Source organism: Haliotis asinina, chromosome 9, assembly GCF_037392515.1.
Source record: "Haliotis asinina isolate JCU_RB_2024 chromosome 9, JCU_Hal_asi_v2, whole genome shotgun sequence".
In the NCBI taxonomy this organism is placed as follows: Eukaryota; Metazoa; Mollusca; class Gastropoda; order Lepetellida; family Haliotidae; genus Haliotis; species Haliotis asinina.
The window spans coordinates 61,994,764-62,011,640 of NC_090288.1; the positions used below are offsets into that span (position 1 = coordinate 61,994,764).

The 16,877-nt window shown below is 39.9% G+C and overlaps 1 protein-coding gene across 1 annotated transcript in view; it reads left to right on the forward strand.

Moving 5' to 3' along the window:
* Positions 1 to 9,986, forward strand: part of LOC137295828 (copine-8-like) — a 50,145-nt gene extending 40,159 nt beyond the window's left edge. The window contains exons 13-21 of the mRNA XM_067827382.1: positions 1,076 to 1,132; positions 1,741 to 1,802; positions 2,228 to 2,380; positions 3,010 to 3,085; positions 3,459 to 3,586; positions 3,795 to 3,897; positions 4,388 to 4,445; positions 4,918 to 4,991; positions 5,145 to 9,986. Of these exons, the coding sequence (XP_067683483.1) occupies positions 1,076 to 1,132; positions 1,741 to 1,802; positions 2,228 to 2,380; positions 3,010 to 3,085; positions 3,459 to 3,586; positions 3,795 to 3,897; positions 4,388 to 4,445; positions 4,918 to 4,991; positions 5,145 to 5,345 (912 nt within the window). The 3' untranslated portion in view covers positions 5,346 to 9,986. The remainder of the gene's footprint in view (positions 1 to 1,075; positions 1,133 to 1,740; positions 1,803 to 2,227; positions 2,381 to 3,009; positions 3,086 to 3,458; positions 3,587 to 3,794; positions 3,898 to 4,387; positions 4,446 to 4,917; positions 4,992 to 5,144) is intronic.
* The last annotated feature ends 6,891 nt before the right edge of the window (positions 9,987 to 16,877 follow it).

Genomic DNA, 16,877 nt, shown 5'->3' on the forward strand with positions numbered 1-16,877 from the left:
CATTTGCTTCGTGAAATGAATCAGTGGTCCTAAACATATTTGCTCAATATATTGTGTTGATTCAATTCGTTGGGATTGTACCTGTTCCCAAATCAAGTGTGCTATAACAATTCATGCGTCAAACACACGGGGAAAATGAACTTCTCGATATTTATCAGACAAACTGTCTCCCTCTTGTTTCAACTCGATCGTTCTGTGGGGCGTTCCCAAGTATGCAAATTGGGGTCATTTGTCAGGTCGTGGATCATCTTATATGTGTTTACCAGTCGATGGTTTCATTAGAGGATGAGGAAGGTCAAAGTCATTTCAAGGTCACAAGGGGACTTAATCTATTTTTTAACATTGTACCCTTAATCTCAAGAATATTTCCCTGGATTTTCTGCATAGCTGACACCAAGCTTTATTTATGTAAGGCACAAGGTCCAGTTGATTTTGATGACCTTCACTTGGTTTTCAAGGGCACAGTGACCTTTTAAAGATTTCTGCATGTTAAGCTTGTCAGCAAGATACCTCAAGAACCATTTACTTGATTTTGTTCATATGCGACATCAAGCTGCACATAGGGAAGGCACAGGGTCCAGTTTGTTTCGGTGACCTTCATGTATTCTTCAAGGTCACAATGACATCAAATGTTTCAGTTTAACCTTCATGTTGACTGGAGGGTGACTAATCATGCTTTTGTAGACATTTAACTTCCTCTTAAACTACAACCTTCATTTTTATTACTTTTAAAGTTGGATTTGATAATTAGCAGCGGGGAATTATGTCACCTTAGTGACAAAGCTTGTTAACATTATGAAAGAGGAGTTTCACAATATTTCACTCTTTGATTGTAATTAATTCAGTTTTCGTGTGTCATACCTCTTTCCTTGAATGTGTCATGACTGGCATTAGCCTCTAAAGTGATAAAGTTTCTACAGTCTTCAGTTTTGGTGCACAATGCATGACAGAAAGCGTGTCACACCCAACAGTGCATGAATGACGTGTGCTCCACTATACAATACATGGTGTTGAAGTCTGCAGTGTAGGAGTTGCATTGTTCCAGTGTACTAAACATTATGACATTGTCTTTCAGTGTATTAATCCAAAGAAGAAGGCCAAGAAAGGGAACAAATATACGAACTCGGGTGTGGTAAGTGTGGTGTCATACAGACACACTATGTCATTCTTACTGTTGTGGAGGGGCTTGGGTGAGGACACTAAGATCCCCAATACCCAGTGTTAAGAAGACAGACTACATTAAAGAGTAGCAAGGTGCATGACTGTCAGAGAAACCACGTATACCCCACTTACTCTATTTCCAATTTCCACATTGTACGGAAGATGAACAGTGGTTGTTGGTGTGGCTTATGTATGGGACATACCATTTTGTTACTGATTTTTAAGGGTCAGTTTAGGATCTCAACTTATCTGCAGTAATATGCAGTAATTATTTACCAGGTCAAGGATCAGATTCTACCTGTCAGAGAATGTAACAGTATGAGAGATATGATTGGTGTCTTGGCAGTAAGAAAGCTTTGTAGAACATGTTTGAGATTTGGTAGGAGTTGCAGTGTAACATTGCTAGGACCACATTCACCCTCTGCCAATATTTCTTGCTGTTTTCAGTTCTACCTCATTGACAAGACTGATCTGAAACATTTGTCAGTGTGTATGTATACTGTCTGAGATAGAAGACCTTTAATTATGAAACCGTTATATGCTGTTGGCTTGGTTTATAAAATAGTTCGTCTTCTGCAGGTTGAGCTGATGTCCTGTCAGATAGCAAAGGTGTACACTTTCCTGGATTACATCAGGGGAGGGTAAGTTATCCCTTGACAACTACAGTGTGTAATGTCATCCTGTCATGATGGGGTTTGCTCATGTCATCATGTCTACAGCCCATCTCTGGTGTCTCCAGTCGTGATATTGCTGGACTGTTGCTATAAGTGGTGTGAAACTGAACTCAGTCAGTCACTCACTCATGTCATCAACCACTGGTTTACTAGAGGTAACAGCAGGGATGTGATCAGGTATGTACCTGAACTTCGTAAGATCTGGTTAACTGTTGTCTCATGTCATGTTGTCAGAGAAATAGTTGGGAGTGCTTCCAGAGTCAGTTATAATGTCATGTTTGACAAGGTGACCAGCAGACTTGTTTGGGTGATTACTAAATGGCAACTGGTCTGTTAGCTAGCTTCCTGAATGAGTACTGATTGAGTGTTCTGTATTTATTAAAACATTTCAGGACTCGACTTCACTGCACATTTGCTGTTGATTTTACTGCCTCTAATGGTGACCCAAAAACCCCTACCTCTCTGCACTACATGAACCCCTACAGACCTAACCCATACGCCACTGCTGTCCGTGCTGTCGGAGATATCATCCAGGATTACGATACGTGAGTGTTGCTGTGTGAACAGTGTTTTACAGAGTTATCTCCTCTGTCTTCCAGTTCCAGTAGTGTGTGGCTCTAGCAACTGTTATGTTTTTCCAAGTGACTGGTGCTTCACTTTTTCATATATTAAGGGTTCACATTTTAGCAAGAGAGAAATGCTGTTAAACATCCATTCCCTGAGAGGAGGTACCCAGCTTAGAATTGGTGTTAAGTAACCCAAGCTTGCATGCTAAGAGGCAACTGAAGTGATAAGGTGACTTGGTAATGTGTGACATTGGTAAATTGGTAAATTGACACTCATGATGTTAATCACTAAATTGTCTGACTCAGCCTGAATTATTTACAGGCTATCACATAACTGGAATATTGCTCAGGCTGGTGTAAAACAACAAGCAGTGTTAGGAATTCTTCAGTAGTATGTTGGTACTCTGAATTTCGACTCCTGAAGAGTCATGTTCAGACATTTAAATAGAAATAGCTATTGCCAGTAATGAGCATCCAGAAGGAACAGAACAAACTCAAGGAAGATTATTCATAGTCCTAGAAACAAATTAACTTGAAAGTATGGTTATATTGTTAATAGTCACTATAATCAGACCAGGATTATGTTCATGTGATGCTTCCTTCTTCAGTGACAAACTGTTTCCGGCTCTTGGATTCGGCGCCCGACTACCTCCTGATGGTATTGTGTCTCATGAGTTTGCATTGGTAAGTACCAGGAATTTGTTAGTCCTTGATGTTTTGAGATGTGGCTGAATGGGTAAAACTACACACAATGAAAAATCGTATGGCTAAAGCATTTCAAACCTTGATTGGCTCAAGCAAGCCTACCTATGTTAATGCTTAATAATTCTATGGATTCTGCTGCTCCTATTGCTGCTGCTTTCTGGAAACATTTGACTGATTTTCAGCGGGGATCATGATATGAAATGGCCATGGATTCAGTGATGTTAGTGAAGGGCTGTGATTGTTTTAATGTCAGGACTTGTGTCCTTCATGCTCATCTTACATCTTACATATATCTCTAGGGTTTAGTCGACAGAAATGTCCGTACTCTATGATGTGTACCTGTATGTTTCAGAATGGTAACCCCAACAACCCATATTGCCATGGCGTGCAGGGCGTGCTGGATGCATACCACAAGACTCTACACTCTGTCCAATTGTACGGACCCACAAACTTTGCTCCAGTTGTCAACCATGTGGCAAGGTAATCTCGTCTCCTGTAGCTTTATGTGACCACTGTGTCACTGTATGTAGTTTCAAGTTATCTGCATCATGATTTCATAAACTGTCACAAAATAAGGATAGGTCTTTTATTGATACATCATGGTATATCAAAGTAGTCATCAGTTGTTCAAGTCAGTGGGTCAGTTACATTGTTGCAGATGCCTTGATCGAGTTTGCTTTCCTTTCAGCTTTGCACAAACTTCACAACATGGGGCGGACTACTTCATCCTTCTCATCATAACTGATGGAATCATCACCGACATGCCCCAGACCACCGAGGCCATCGTTAAGGTGAGTAGTGTGAGAATCATCACAGATATGCCACAGACCACCGAGGCCATCCTTAAGGTGAGTAGTGTGTGAATCATCACCAACATGCCCCAGACAGACAAGGCCATCGTTAATGTAGCGAGTAGCGTGTGATTCATCACCAACATGCCCCAGACCACTGATACCATCATTAAGGTGAGTAGTGTGGGAATAACCACTGACATGCCCCAGACCACCAAGGCCATCGTTAATGTACTGATTAGTGTCAAAATCATCACCTTCAACTCCAGGCCCAAGTGTCCCATTCTTCTTATATTGCCTGAATGACTCATACAAACTCTTAGTACTGTCCCTTTAACATACCATGTGCTCTAGAATCATTTTCATATGCTGAGCCCGTTTTCTCTGATATTTGGATCAGGACAAAGTTGCTCATTATTCCATAACTAACAACATTTGATCACACCTCGATTGTTTAAACTGTACTTATTCCAAGATGGTGTTTTTCCAGGCTGCCAGTTTACCGATGTCAATCATCATCATTGGTGTGGGGGATGCAGACTTTGATGGTAAAGTAACATCTATCAGTAACTGTCTCAACCATGTGATTTTATAGAGGCATTTTATGGGGCATCAGAACTTGACATTTCCAGATGAAACTCCATTTTAAATGTTTTTTGGTAGTGTTCAGATGATAACTTTAGATACATCATCTTCAAAGTATGAGCAAATGAGATACACAATTATACCAGATGTTAATACCGATGAAATAACCTTGAGGATTATTTTCTGTCATATGATTGGATGGAAATTAGGGTGAAGGTCACACTGTGTAAAATGTGTAAGATACACAATCTCTAAGGCTTCTGTGATCGTCGTATAATATTGAGACCATGAACTGCCAAATTATGTAACATGAATCAATCTTTCAAGAATTATAAGTAAATTTCCATACCACAGCATCATATTTTCGTAATTTGTCATATGCGTACATTTGGTTAACAGTTCTCTAGATGATATATACTTACATTTTACTTATAGCCATGGAGGTGCTTGATGGTGATGATGTACGGCTGTCATCACGTGGACGGTATGCTGAGAGAGACATAGTACAGGTAAATGGTACAGATTTGGGGCAAGCAGAATAAATTCTGCTATCATCTTTTCCTATGTCCCTTTCAGTAATGCAATATAAAAATGAGAATGAATGGGGTTTTTTTTAAGTTAAAATATCTCAATTTCCTTTTGTTTCTTTGTATTTGTTTCAGTTTGTCCCACTGCGAGACTTCCTTGGTCGTAATGGTGAGGATCCACAGTCTGTCCAGGCAAGACTGGCTAAGGAAGTGTTGGAGGAGATACCTGACCAGTTCCTGTCATACATGCAGCGCCACAACGTTAAGCCCAAGCCCCCTCTGGAGAGACGCTTGACCATCACCTCTGTAAGCTCTCTACCTGTCTCCCAGCAGTGAGACAGACTCCCAGACAGAAGTTGGAGACCTGACGAATGTGAATTGGCACACAAGGCTGGTTAGAGCCCCTTTCTCTTGAAAACTGCTCTTATAGCACAGGATTTATATATTTGGGGAGCCTGTAAAACCAGATTCTAGCAGTCTCTTGCAGTTATAGAATGCCTGTGTAGAGTGTGCAAAGTGACTTAGCAGTTTAAGAGTTGTGTCATTCTTAGTTTTTATGGGCTCCTTCAGCAAGAAGTTTTGTTACAGGGTACAGTGGTCTTGTAGCAGGTGGAAGTGTGCTTGTTTACTGGTGTAGTGCAATATATCGGTATTCCCCCCAGTAGTTGCTTGGAATCACTGACTGAGACAGACTGAACTATGCAGATACCATTTTCTTGTGTATCACTGGAGGAAAGGAACAGTCAAAATGGACAAATGCAACTAAGCATTTACTTTTTGAAAGGTGTATCCATTTCTTCCACTATAGCAGAGATCTAGGATAAAATCATTGACTGAAATGACAGGATTGACAGGTAATTAGAAAGTAGAATTTCAACATATTTTATACTTTCAGTGATGACCCTGGTATAGTTGTGAGCACTGTTTTCATGCAAGTAGAATTGCTGGATAAGGCAATCAGAAGCACATGTAGGACCAGCTGTACTTACTGTATTGGCAGAAAATTAGAAGCTGAAACTCCTGAGTCACTGATGCTAAATGTTATCCTATCCAAGATGCCGCTACCATATATATACTGTACTGGTATCAGTTATCACTTTGCCATCAAGAAGCTGCCTTCATGACATAAACTCTGATATCTCTGACACAGTATATGCCCAGCTCACATACTTAGGGCAGGAATTTAGGTAGATCAGTATGTTCAAATATCTATCAGACTCGTCTTCCAGTAGGACTTTGAGAGCAATGTCAAAACTACTATTTTTTACATTGTACTCTGTAGTCTGTTCATGTTGCCATGGTTTTAGGAGGTGGGTTGGGGAGGTTAATGTGATCTCTTCAATAATGAGGAATTTGCCAGTAACCAATCGGAAACATCGATTTATAGGGCGGGCTAAAAAGATTGATAAGAGGAAATATTGCTGATAGGAAGAATTATTAATCATTGTCGGTATTAAATAATTGATAATATGTTGCATACACTATTGTGATGCTTCTGTTTATGGACTGCTGCTGAATGGGTTTTTTTTCTGATTTTTTTAGTAATCAATAATAAATATGTCACCACTCACCTGTGATTTCAGACTGTTTTGTCATGTAGTTGCCTCTGATATTTATTGGTAACTGATAGATATTATCTATCTGTATTGATAGCAATCCAGATCAAGTAATCAGTTTACAAATATAATTCCACACTGCCAAGGATCTTAAACCATGTATATGTCCACTGGTTGAAACCAGTTGTTTCATATTTTGGTGAGTATGTGCTTGAGCATCCTTTGTGAGCATCATTTTAGGTTTGTTTCTGTCGCAAAAGAAGGATTAAGAGGACCATATTTTACATCAACCTTTAATATCTAAATAATTTTGTGAATTTGTATTTTTGGGACTGATGATTTTATATTTGTGAATGGACTGGAACTTGGTAAATGATTTCGAGATATTTTTTCAGACTAGCTGCAAAATGTGTTTTTGTTTCATAACAAACTATGTGTTAAAGTACATTTTGTTAGGAAACAATCCATCTAGCTACAGGGATGAGAATGGGTATGAGTAAAAAAGAGGAAAATGGGCTAGGCCTCTTTGAAGTCATATTAATTGAAACAATGTAACATATATCATAAACAACACCAGTGCCATCAAATACACGGAATTCCGCAGATTTGGGGAAAATTCTTATCCCTGCTTGTGGCAGACAATTTCTCTTATTTCCAACTGTCTGAAACATTTGTTTTTCAAGCATTCACATGGACGATTTTTTGTGTGAATGAACTCTGTCTTGACTTTTCCCTCAACACCATGTGAGATTGTCAGTCATATACTAAAATGCCAGTTTTGTATGTCATTTAGGATAGAGAAACCCCTTAATGTTAGTTCATCCCCACATTCATTATGTTACTCTGTCAATACGCTTCTGTGCAGCTGCTTTTGGAAGAGTGGAGTAGAATAAGCTTGAACATGTTGCATGTGTCACAACATACAAGTCACAGTCCAGGGCTGTTATGGTTATTTACAAGACTACATTGTCAGGGGTCACAGCAATGAATGCAATGTTGTGTTTCACGCTCAGTGCTGTCAACTTCTGTGATAACCTTGACCTTGTTGTCCCAAGTTCAAACGATGTGTTTTGTGCATCAATGTTTAATGTTGCAGCTAATTTTGTACACCACTGTGTTGGCCTTGACCTCATAGATAGCTTGACCCTGTTGAACTGGGTCAGGTCATAAAGGTTTTGTTAAGTATGCGTGTCACTGTAAATTGGAATCTATTTGAATGTTTTTTTAAATCTTTGCATCACTTTACTCATTTTTATGTACTTTTGATAACAGTATATTGGCAAAGATCTGCCTCTTTGAAAAATAAATGGTCATGTTTGCTGACCAGCCATTTACTGTACACTGATTCATATTCAGGTAATTTGTATTCATAGATAGAAAAATATATGTCTCTGTCATTCTGTTATCTAATATTCCAGAGATTTTACCCATGTATGAAATCTATTTTATATTTGACATTTTTAAGATGTGTTCATTTACATATGCACTGCACTTCTAGGCGCACTGTACAGTGAGACTTATAGGGTAAGGCTACTGGGTCAGACACAGGTTGTTAGTTGCAAGAGAGATTTTCTAGTGGCCAGTATTATTTCCAGGGGAAAACTGTTTAAACTTAGGGTGAAGGGAGGTGCTGTGTTGCCTCATCCCTTTCCATGGAGCTGTGGATTGAATCAGTGTATCAAAAAAGGTCCGTCCGACTACCTGAGATGGGCTAGATTTCTGGACAGTCTACATTTACAACTGGTCCGCCCGATGGTCTGGTAATATTTGTATGTGATATGTTCCATATATCTGAGTAATTTTACTGTGATTGTCAGGTCTGGTTAAATTCGATTTGGGCTGGTAACAATTTGAGTTTACCTGGCAGGGATATTAGCTTATTTCATACACTGATTGAATGTTCCAAAAACAGTATATGCAGCATCTATCACCATGTTAGTTTTAAGCTAGTAACCGTGCCATCCTGTGCTTCCTTCATGATACAAGTTGTACTGATCTCACCAGTCATGACATTACCTCAGTTGTCTTTGTTACGTCCAGAGTGAGAGGGGGTGAACCTGGATTTATTACTGATAAGTAATGTAGCTTGTCTTGGGTAGTATGACTTGATACAGCCCCCTGTCAGACCTGCATTATTTAATACTTATTAAGCATGGTGATTGCTTGGTCATAGTGAGAATCAGCTGATGAAGTTGGTCATGGGCTCAGTCCTCATGTTTTGTTAATATCTACAGACTGCTGCAATGCAGATGAAGTATTGTGCTGTGGTATTAATAAACGACCATCACTCACTCATCCCATTGTCAATGCTGGTGTTATTGTGATGGCTAGCTCTCACTGATATTACTGGTAATACATGTAATCCAGCTCTTGTTACCATGATGATACGCTGCAACTGGGTACAAAACAGACAGCCTTCACATCCTGTTCCTACAAAAAGTACAGAAAACATCAAACTCTGATTTAATGCTAATTATGAATTTGCTTCTTTTCTATTGTTGTGAAAACTGTACATGCCTTTTAATATGTTTTGGAACTTGTCTGTTTTTGTAGTAATTTTGTACCCTAGCGTATGTAGTTTGGCCATAAGAAGTACAGTTGTTTTCAAAGGTAACCATGGATCATTTGCAACCCCATTGCTGACAATTTTTCAAACTTGAGTTTTGTGTATGTCTCTTGTGATTGGTGACCCGAGGCAGCTAACGGGATCGGGTGGTCAGGCTCACTGACTTGGGTGACACATGGCATTGGTTCCCTATTGCGCAGATTGATGCTCATGCTGTTGATCACTGGATTATCTGGTCCATACTCAATTTTTTTACAGACCGCCGTCATATATATTGCTGGAATTGGAATATTGCCGATCGTAGAACTAAATTCACTCACTCACTCACCCACTCTTGTGATTGATTAATATTTCAAAATTGGTAAATGGCAAGTCTCTGTCTAAAAATGTTTTTTTTAAGGACCTTTGGTGTCAACCCTGGGTCTTACTGTGTGCTGTACCTGTTTACCTGCCCTTGTTTTTATCCAAGTGAAGTATATATTGTAGACAGCTTTGTTGTGTATCTTTATAAAAGATTTCATTCAGTGATGTAAGTCATATTAAAGGGCTATGGCTGTGCTGCTAACATGACAACTTACTCAACTTGACACCCTTTTGATCCACCGATGTAAGCCTCCTGATGTACGTTCTGTATGCAGTATCTATATATGTGGCATGTTAATGGCAGTGTTTCTGTACATCATTATGTGTATAATACAGAATATGCTGACTACCTATATCTGTAGTCACAGGATACATGAATAACTGTGAAATTGTTATGAGATCTTGTTACTCAACCGTGATATCTTGTGGTTTTGCATGATTGTTTTATGATTATTAAAGGTATGTTTTTCACAATAAACTGTTCCAACTTTACTTTAATGAATTTTTCTGTTGCCTTAGAACTAGACTCACTCACTCACCAATGTGTCTTCAGTGTAATAAGGGCCAATATCAATGTAGACCACAAATGTGGACCACTGTGATGAAACAGGCACAGAGCTAAAGTGGCACCAACTTGGACAGTCAAACACAGGATCTAAACCATCCATTTGGTTCTCGCAGGGATGAGGGAATTTCCAGGTATAGGTAGGAGGTCTGCACATTGGTAGCAGGATGAGTGTGACATGAATCAAGTCGGCAAGCAAGACCATGCAATTGTCGCCTCTTAGGATAGGCATGGATTCCTGGAGGCCATTTCCAAACAATGTATGTATAGGGTAATCAGCCTTACAAGGTAGTTATTTAAATAAACTTCAAGCTTTTAGCCAGAACAGGTATTGGAATAACTAGAGTAGTGAGAGTGAGTAAACTGCTTACAGCACAAGGGCATACTTAATTAAAACGTGTGTGTTGTGATGTATTAGGCATGATGGAAATTAGCAAAATAAGAACAAATTCTTTTTTTCAAAAGTTGTTAAAAAGCCTTCGTCACCAAAGACATGCCGAATTGTTGTGTTGCCGTCAATTGCTCCTTGGGGTCGGGTGATGGTGTCACTATGCACAGATTTCCACCGGACCCCGTAGTTGCTGTGTGCGAAGCGAGCGTTGTGGAAGCCTGTGGTATATACTAAATGGGATGGTTCGCCCCATACCACCCTTCCAGCATAGGAAATGGGGTTCATGTTTCATCGAGTTTATAAAATCAAGAGATCTTACCGCACATTGCTGACCAAAGCGGATTTTGCATGAATATAACGCTTTCTTCCTCGGAAGCGAGGTTGTGGTCGAAGTGACAATGTTATCGTAAGTAATATTATATTGACCTCCACCTCGCTTCCAAGAGTGAAATTGTTATGTTATAAGCAATGTCATGCAAATCCTATTGTCCATCAATTAAATACATAGTTTACTACCAGTAGAAAATAATTTTGATTTTGTAAGTAACTTAAATAACATTCATCCTCAGACAGGGCGTCGCCATTTTTAAAAATCGTGAAGTCACGTGAAGTCCATTTGAATTAATGAGATTATGGGCTTTTTTCATCAAGTTAGAAAATCAAAACTACTTTCTACTAGTTAAATATGTATTTGAATTATGACCAAAAGGAGTTTGCATGACACTACCTGTAACATAATATAAGCGAGGTCGGGGTTGAAGAAATACTGCGCGATAAATTTCTTCACTTGCTAAATTTACTTGGTTTGTAAAAGTTCACTCACCAGTATGTAGACACTCGTCAATATATACGTCTTTATACTTGGTCTCATAATCCCAATTACTTTATAACCATACTTGTATGCATTTTGAAACTTAATGAAAAGAAGCGATCTGGGAATGTATAACAGGAATGTAATATCTAGACATTTTATAGTTTGCTTATATGAATCATAATTCGCATGCACGCCCTAGTGTATGTCATCTGTATCATTACACTTCACGACAAAAACAATGATTCTGTTGAAAGGTACGAAATAATTAATAGTGTAAACGATAATTTCTAAAAACGATAAATATTCCTCTGACAGTCCTGCTTATCTGTACATGTCTCTTTGAAGGATAGAATTAGTGATGTATGTACATATATGGGCTTCTCATTCAGTACATCCTTGTACTCTCCCCGTGTATAGACTGGCTTCTTTAAAGGGTAGAATTACTATACACACATGGTTCAGGATTCAGTACATCCTTGTACTCTCCCCGTGTATAGACTGGCTTCTTAAAGGGTAGAATTACTATACATACATGGTTCAGGATTCAGTACACCCTTGTACTCTCCCCGTGTATAGACTGGCTTCTTAAAGGGTAGAATTACTATACACACATGGTTCAGGATTCAGTACATCCATGTACTCTCCCCGTGTATAGACTGGCTTCTTAAAGGGTAGAATTACTATACACACATGGTTCAGGATTCAGTACATCCTTGTATTGATGTACTATACATACATGCCCATACCCTCATGTACTATACATACATGGGCTTCGCATTCAGTACATCCTTGGAGCAAGCTAGCCGAGAGGTTAAAACATAACATGAACATATTATAAAAAACAACAACTTTATTGTGCAAACGTTGAGGCGTTTCATGCATAATGTGGTTTTCCAAATGTTTTCCGTGAAAATCTTCACCTCATTTCAAGTTGTCAAGGTCCAGATACAGACTGTTTAGCTGGCATCCATGGTGTAGCAACATTGGCCTTATTAGCAGAGTAATCCCAGACTTGCTGACTGTCACATCTTCAATAGGGAATGTTTGTTTCGGGCACAGAGTCTGTAAGCTTTCACCTTCGTACATTGCCGTGAACAGTCTGGTGGGTTTTGTGGGCAGCACATGTTGGCAGAACGGAGGTTGGTGTTCCAGACACTTGCTATTTCCCTGCATAACGTCTAGCTAAACATAAAGGGGATAGAACTAGTTGGTCCCATTATCATGACACCTCCATGGGCCCAATAGCTGGATTATCGTAATCTCTTCAGAACGATGTTATCGATTACGGATTAACATAGCCGAATGATTAAATGAACACATATTCAATGACTAAATCACTGATGGATCTGATTGGAATGACGTGTCCTCAACTCCCACTGTGGACACAAAATGTTTTCAAAAAGACCACGTGCTGGTATGTGATTATATATAAGTTTGTTGTTTCCGGCATAGTATATGCATGTTTTCATCGTTGTACGTTGTCCTGCCGTGACATTCTGGAGGGTTAGTAGGTAGAGCATAGACAGCGTTTAAACTTCCCTCCTGCCCGACAGTCCGGAACGGTCTGGTGGTTGTTTACCCCTAACAACTCTGGAGGATGTTATTGTTTTCAAGCTGAACTGCAGATGGTGACGCCCTTGTTCCTGGTGCTGAGAAAAATGACAAAGGCCATTCTGACCCAGGCTATGATTTTTCTCTGATCTTGACTCTCAGGCAAAAAGTGCAACAGATTTTAAGTTTCAAAACCATAATGTGTAGCTTGCCTTGACGTTACAATACTTGTATTAAGTATGCAGAAATCTGATTTCTTTGTTGTTTATTTTTGAAACCCGGACGGGCACGTTTGTGTTCTCACTGGTAATGATTTAAGTTACCAGTCCGGCTGTCTGGTTTAAAATTAAAGGAGTTTTAAAAACTGGCATAGATCTGGCATAGAGGGCGGCATCTCCATGGGGAAGAGAACTTAACTGGCTGCCTGGATCCTAATCGGATTAACATGATCCTTTCAGAATGACGTTGGCGAGTACAGACAAATGTAGCCCAAACATTAAACAACAAATATCATAACGCTAGTGTATATGTTTTGTTATCCGACAGCCCTGAACTTTACATCACTGCTTAAATGTTTTTCATAATTACTGTAAGCAATGGAAATTGACAGTAAATATTTTAAAAACAAAAGTTATTATTTTTGGAACTGTACCAGCCAAAAAGGTCAAACATTTTTTACACTAGATGACAAGCAGCTTGATATTGTGGATGACTATGTATACTTAGGTGTTAAATTCCATAGAAACGGCAAATTTAACTCTGCTGTTGAAACATTACTTGACCAAGCTTTAAAAGCAATGTTCGCTTTATCATCAAAGTCAAGAAATCTTCATTTACCCACAGATTGAATGTTTAGATGCTTCGGTAGCATTGCTTTACCGGTTATGTTGTACAGTTGTGAAGTATGGGGTTACACAAATGCCGATATTTTGGAAAATGTACATCGATTGTTTCTAAAAATTATCCTGAAACTACGGAGAAGCACCCCATGTTACATGCTCTATGGTGAAACAGGACGATTGCCTATTTCTGCATATATTAAAAAACCGCATGGTATCATATTGATTCAAAGTTGCCACAAACACAAATAAGTTGACAGCTATTATCTACGATATCATTATCTATACGTTTTCCCACGATATGTTTTTATCGCCATGGATTTTATTTATCAAATCTATTCTAGATTATTGTGGTTTGCCTTATGTGTGGTTTAATCCCTACAAGTTTGAACATCAATGGTTAACTTCCACAGTTTTCAAAAGATTGTCTGATCCGTTTATACAGAAATGGCAGGCTGACCGGTCAACTTCGCAGGAAGGTTACCTGTACTGTTGTATAAAACCCACGTTCGGTTTGGAGGAATACTTATTTCTTTCATCAAAATTGTCCCGCCCTCTTATTAATCTCCGTACATGTAATCATCATTTGCCTGTGGAAACTGGTAGATGGTCAAACATTCCTTTTGAAAACAGATTGTGTGAACTGTGTGATACGCCACACGTCCACGATGAATTTCATGACCCTTTCCAATACTAATATTTTAAGAAAGAAAGAGAGTTGTATATGCAACGTTTCTATTATGTTAATCCCAGCTTTCAGAAGCTTGAATTGCTACTTGGGCAACTGTCACACCGCCGCCTGTCATATATCCGCAAATTAGCCAAGTTTATAAAATGTCCCTGTGGTCTTTATAGCTTTCAGGAATAGTGTGTTAGATATATTATTTAAAGTGACTTCATGTTCCTTGGTTGTTACATAAGTTATATATGTTTAGGCTAATTGCCCAAGCAGCTGGGCTGTTATCAAGGGGTGGACACAACATTCTGCTTTTTCAATGCAACAGTCCTCGGCTGCTTGTTTGATTACAAGTACAGGTGTCTTCCATAGCATGTGCAGTCACGCTGCATACAACCCCGTACTACATTGACAAGACGGTAAACCTAGTTATAACCCTTCTCAGGAACGCTATAATCCCGAACTTCGTGTGGGTTTCTGAACATACCCCGTTGTCGCCCATATGGGTGACTGACCTGTCGATACTATGGAATTAATGTCACCCCAAAACACATTTGGCATGACACGCCCCGTGCAACAACTACGTTTAGTGATAAAATCACAAATTTCCCTTCGAAAAATATCACCGTTGTACTTTCCATACTGACAAATATGGAGGCGTTTCTTCTTTATCTTAGTCTTGCGTCATTATTTCAGCGTGGTGATTCATCGCGTGTTGCACAACTTCGCGGAAATAGGAAAACTATATCAGGTAACTTATCATGGCTGCGTTTCGACGACTTGCTTTTATCCGTGAACTGTTCCACCGCAACCAAAACGAAACCCTGCGTAAAACGATTCTCGATCATTGCTACGTGCAGTAACAGTAACAACTGAATTTGATGAGGATTTATTTAGACCTACTGGCACATTCGTTGTCGTTAGTAAATAGTTTGAATGTTGACATGTTAAATAGTACCAAACACTTACAGCGTTTTAACAGAATATCAGTTAACGTATAATCTCTGAAATGAACTCATTTACAACAAAAAAGCCTTAAATTACATTAATAAACTGTAATAAAAAGGGTGTCCTCAGAGACTTATTTTCAGAAAATAGGGACTGTGCTAATTTGCATGGGTTCCTACCGTACCCCTCTCTTTTTACGTATAATATGTCCACCTTCCCCGGCGTAATATTCCAATACTGACATACATTCATTGATTGTTTATTTACACCTGTTCATGTTTATCGAATGTATATTTAGTGTCAGGTATGCATGTCAGTTTGTAATTTTGACTGTTGATTGGGATGGGGGTATGGGCGGAACTCTCACCCCCAAAATACGTTGCTTCTGCTTCCTTCAGTTTGATCACCTTGAACATAGTTACCAAGAACCTTAACGTGTCTCGCCCGAACGCATAATGAGCTGTTGCCCCTCGATACCGTTCACGTGACTTAGTTCTGCTGAATAAGCAAAAGGATGCACTGTATATAAACTGAGCGATCCCCGTCGGTGTCACAGTCACTTTGAACCAGGAAGGCGCAGAAGCTCGGAGGTGACTCAATCCTTGCTGTTGGCGAGGTGGGACGCCATTAATGAGCTGATGTTGTCGTCGTGGGGAGGGTGACAGGGAGCCGCTTACTTCGAAGTATCAACATGGCTAACACAGCCTTAACCTAACATTATGGGCCCGGGGTGCGTTCGTGTGCCCCGGGCCCAGGGGCTGAACCAAGTTCCCACCGGCCGGAGGGCGGATCAGTAACCCTGCAACCAATGCAGACATATCAAGTGACTTCAGCTCGGTCCTTGGGGTGAGGTGCCCGATAAAGCGGCGTCGCAATCACACCACAGGGTGTGCTATGACCGTCGGGTACTGATCCCTGGGGACCCCCAGGGGGACAGAGCCTGTGGGTGTTGTCAGATGGTGTTGGCACCCCAGCGCTGTGTTCCTGGGGGACAGATTTCGACTTTGGGGCGTGATGATCCGACTGCCAAGCAGCATGTTGGGTAGTGACCGTGTCTGCCCCAACACGGAGGATAGTTGAGAAGGTATACTGACTGAACACAGGTTTAGCTTATAGTTGTGTAGAGATAACATTGTTGTTATTGCATGTAGGGTTGACCTATGTGTTTGTGTAGAATGAATGTCGACTGGAATCAGAGGCAGTGATAACATGTAGTATGTGCCCAGTAGTCTACAAGGCGTGAAGTACATGTATATTGTGTACCACACGGGTAGTATTTCAGCATAAAAAACAAAACTCTCTAATATGAGAGAGTTCGTCAGCCGTAAAAAAAGCTGCCAGTTATCACGTGGTTCAGTGTTATAGTGCCCGTTGGGAATTGGAAAATTGGGGGAAAAAAGGGGGGTGGGGAGCTTTTGGGTTATATTACAGCCCACATTGCCTAAGACGCCGAACATTGCCTGTGTTTACGTGTTGGGGGCCTGTTGAGAAATATTAAAGACCACATTGCCGAAGACGCCTGATGGCGAATATTACGGTCACAGGGCTTGCATGTGCGACCGGTTGGGAAATGATATAGTCCACTTGGGTGGTGTTAAG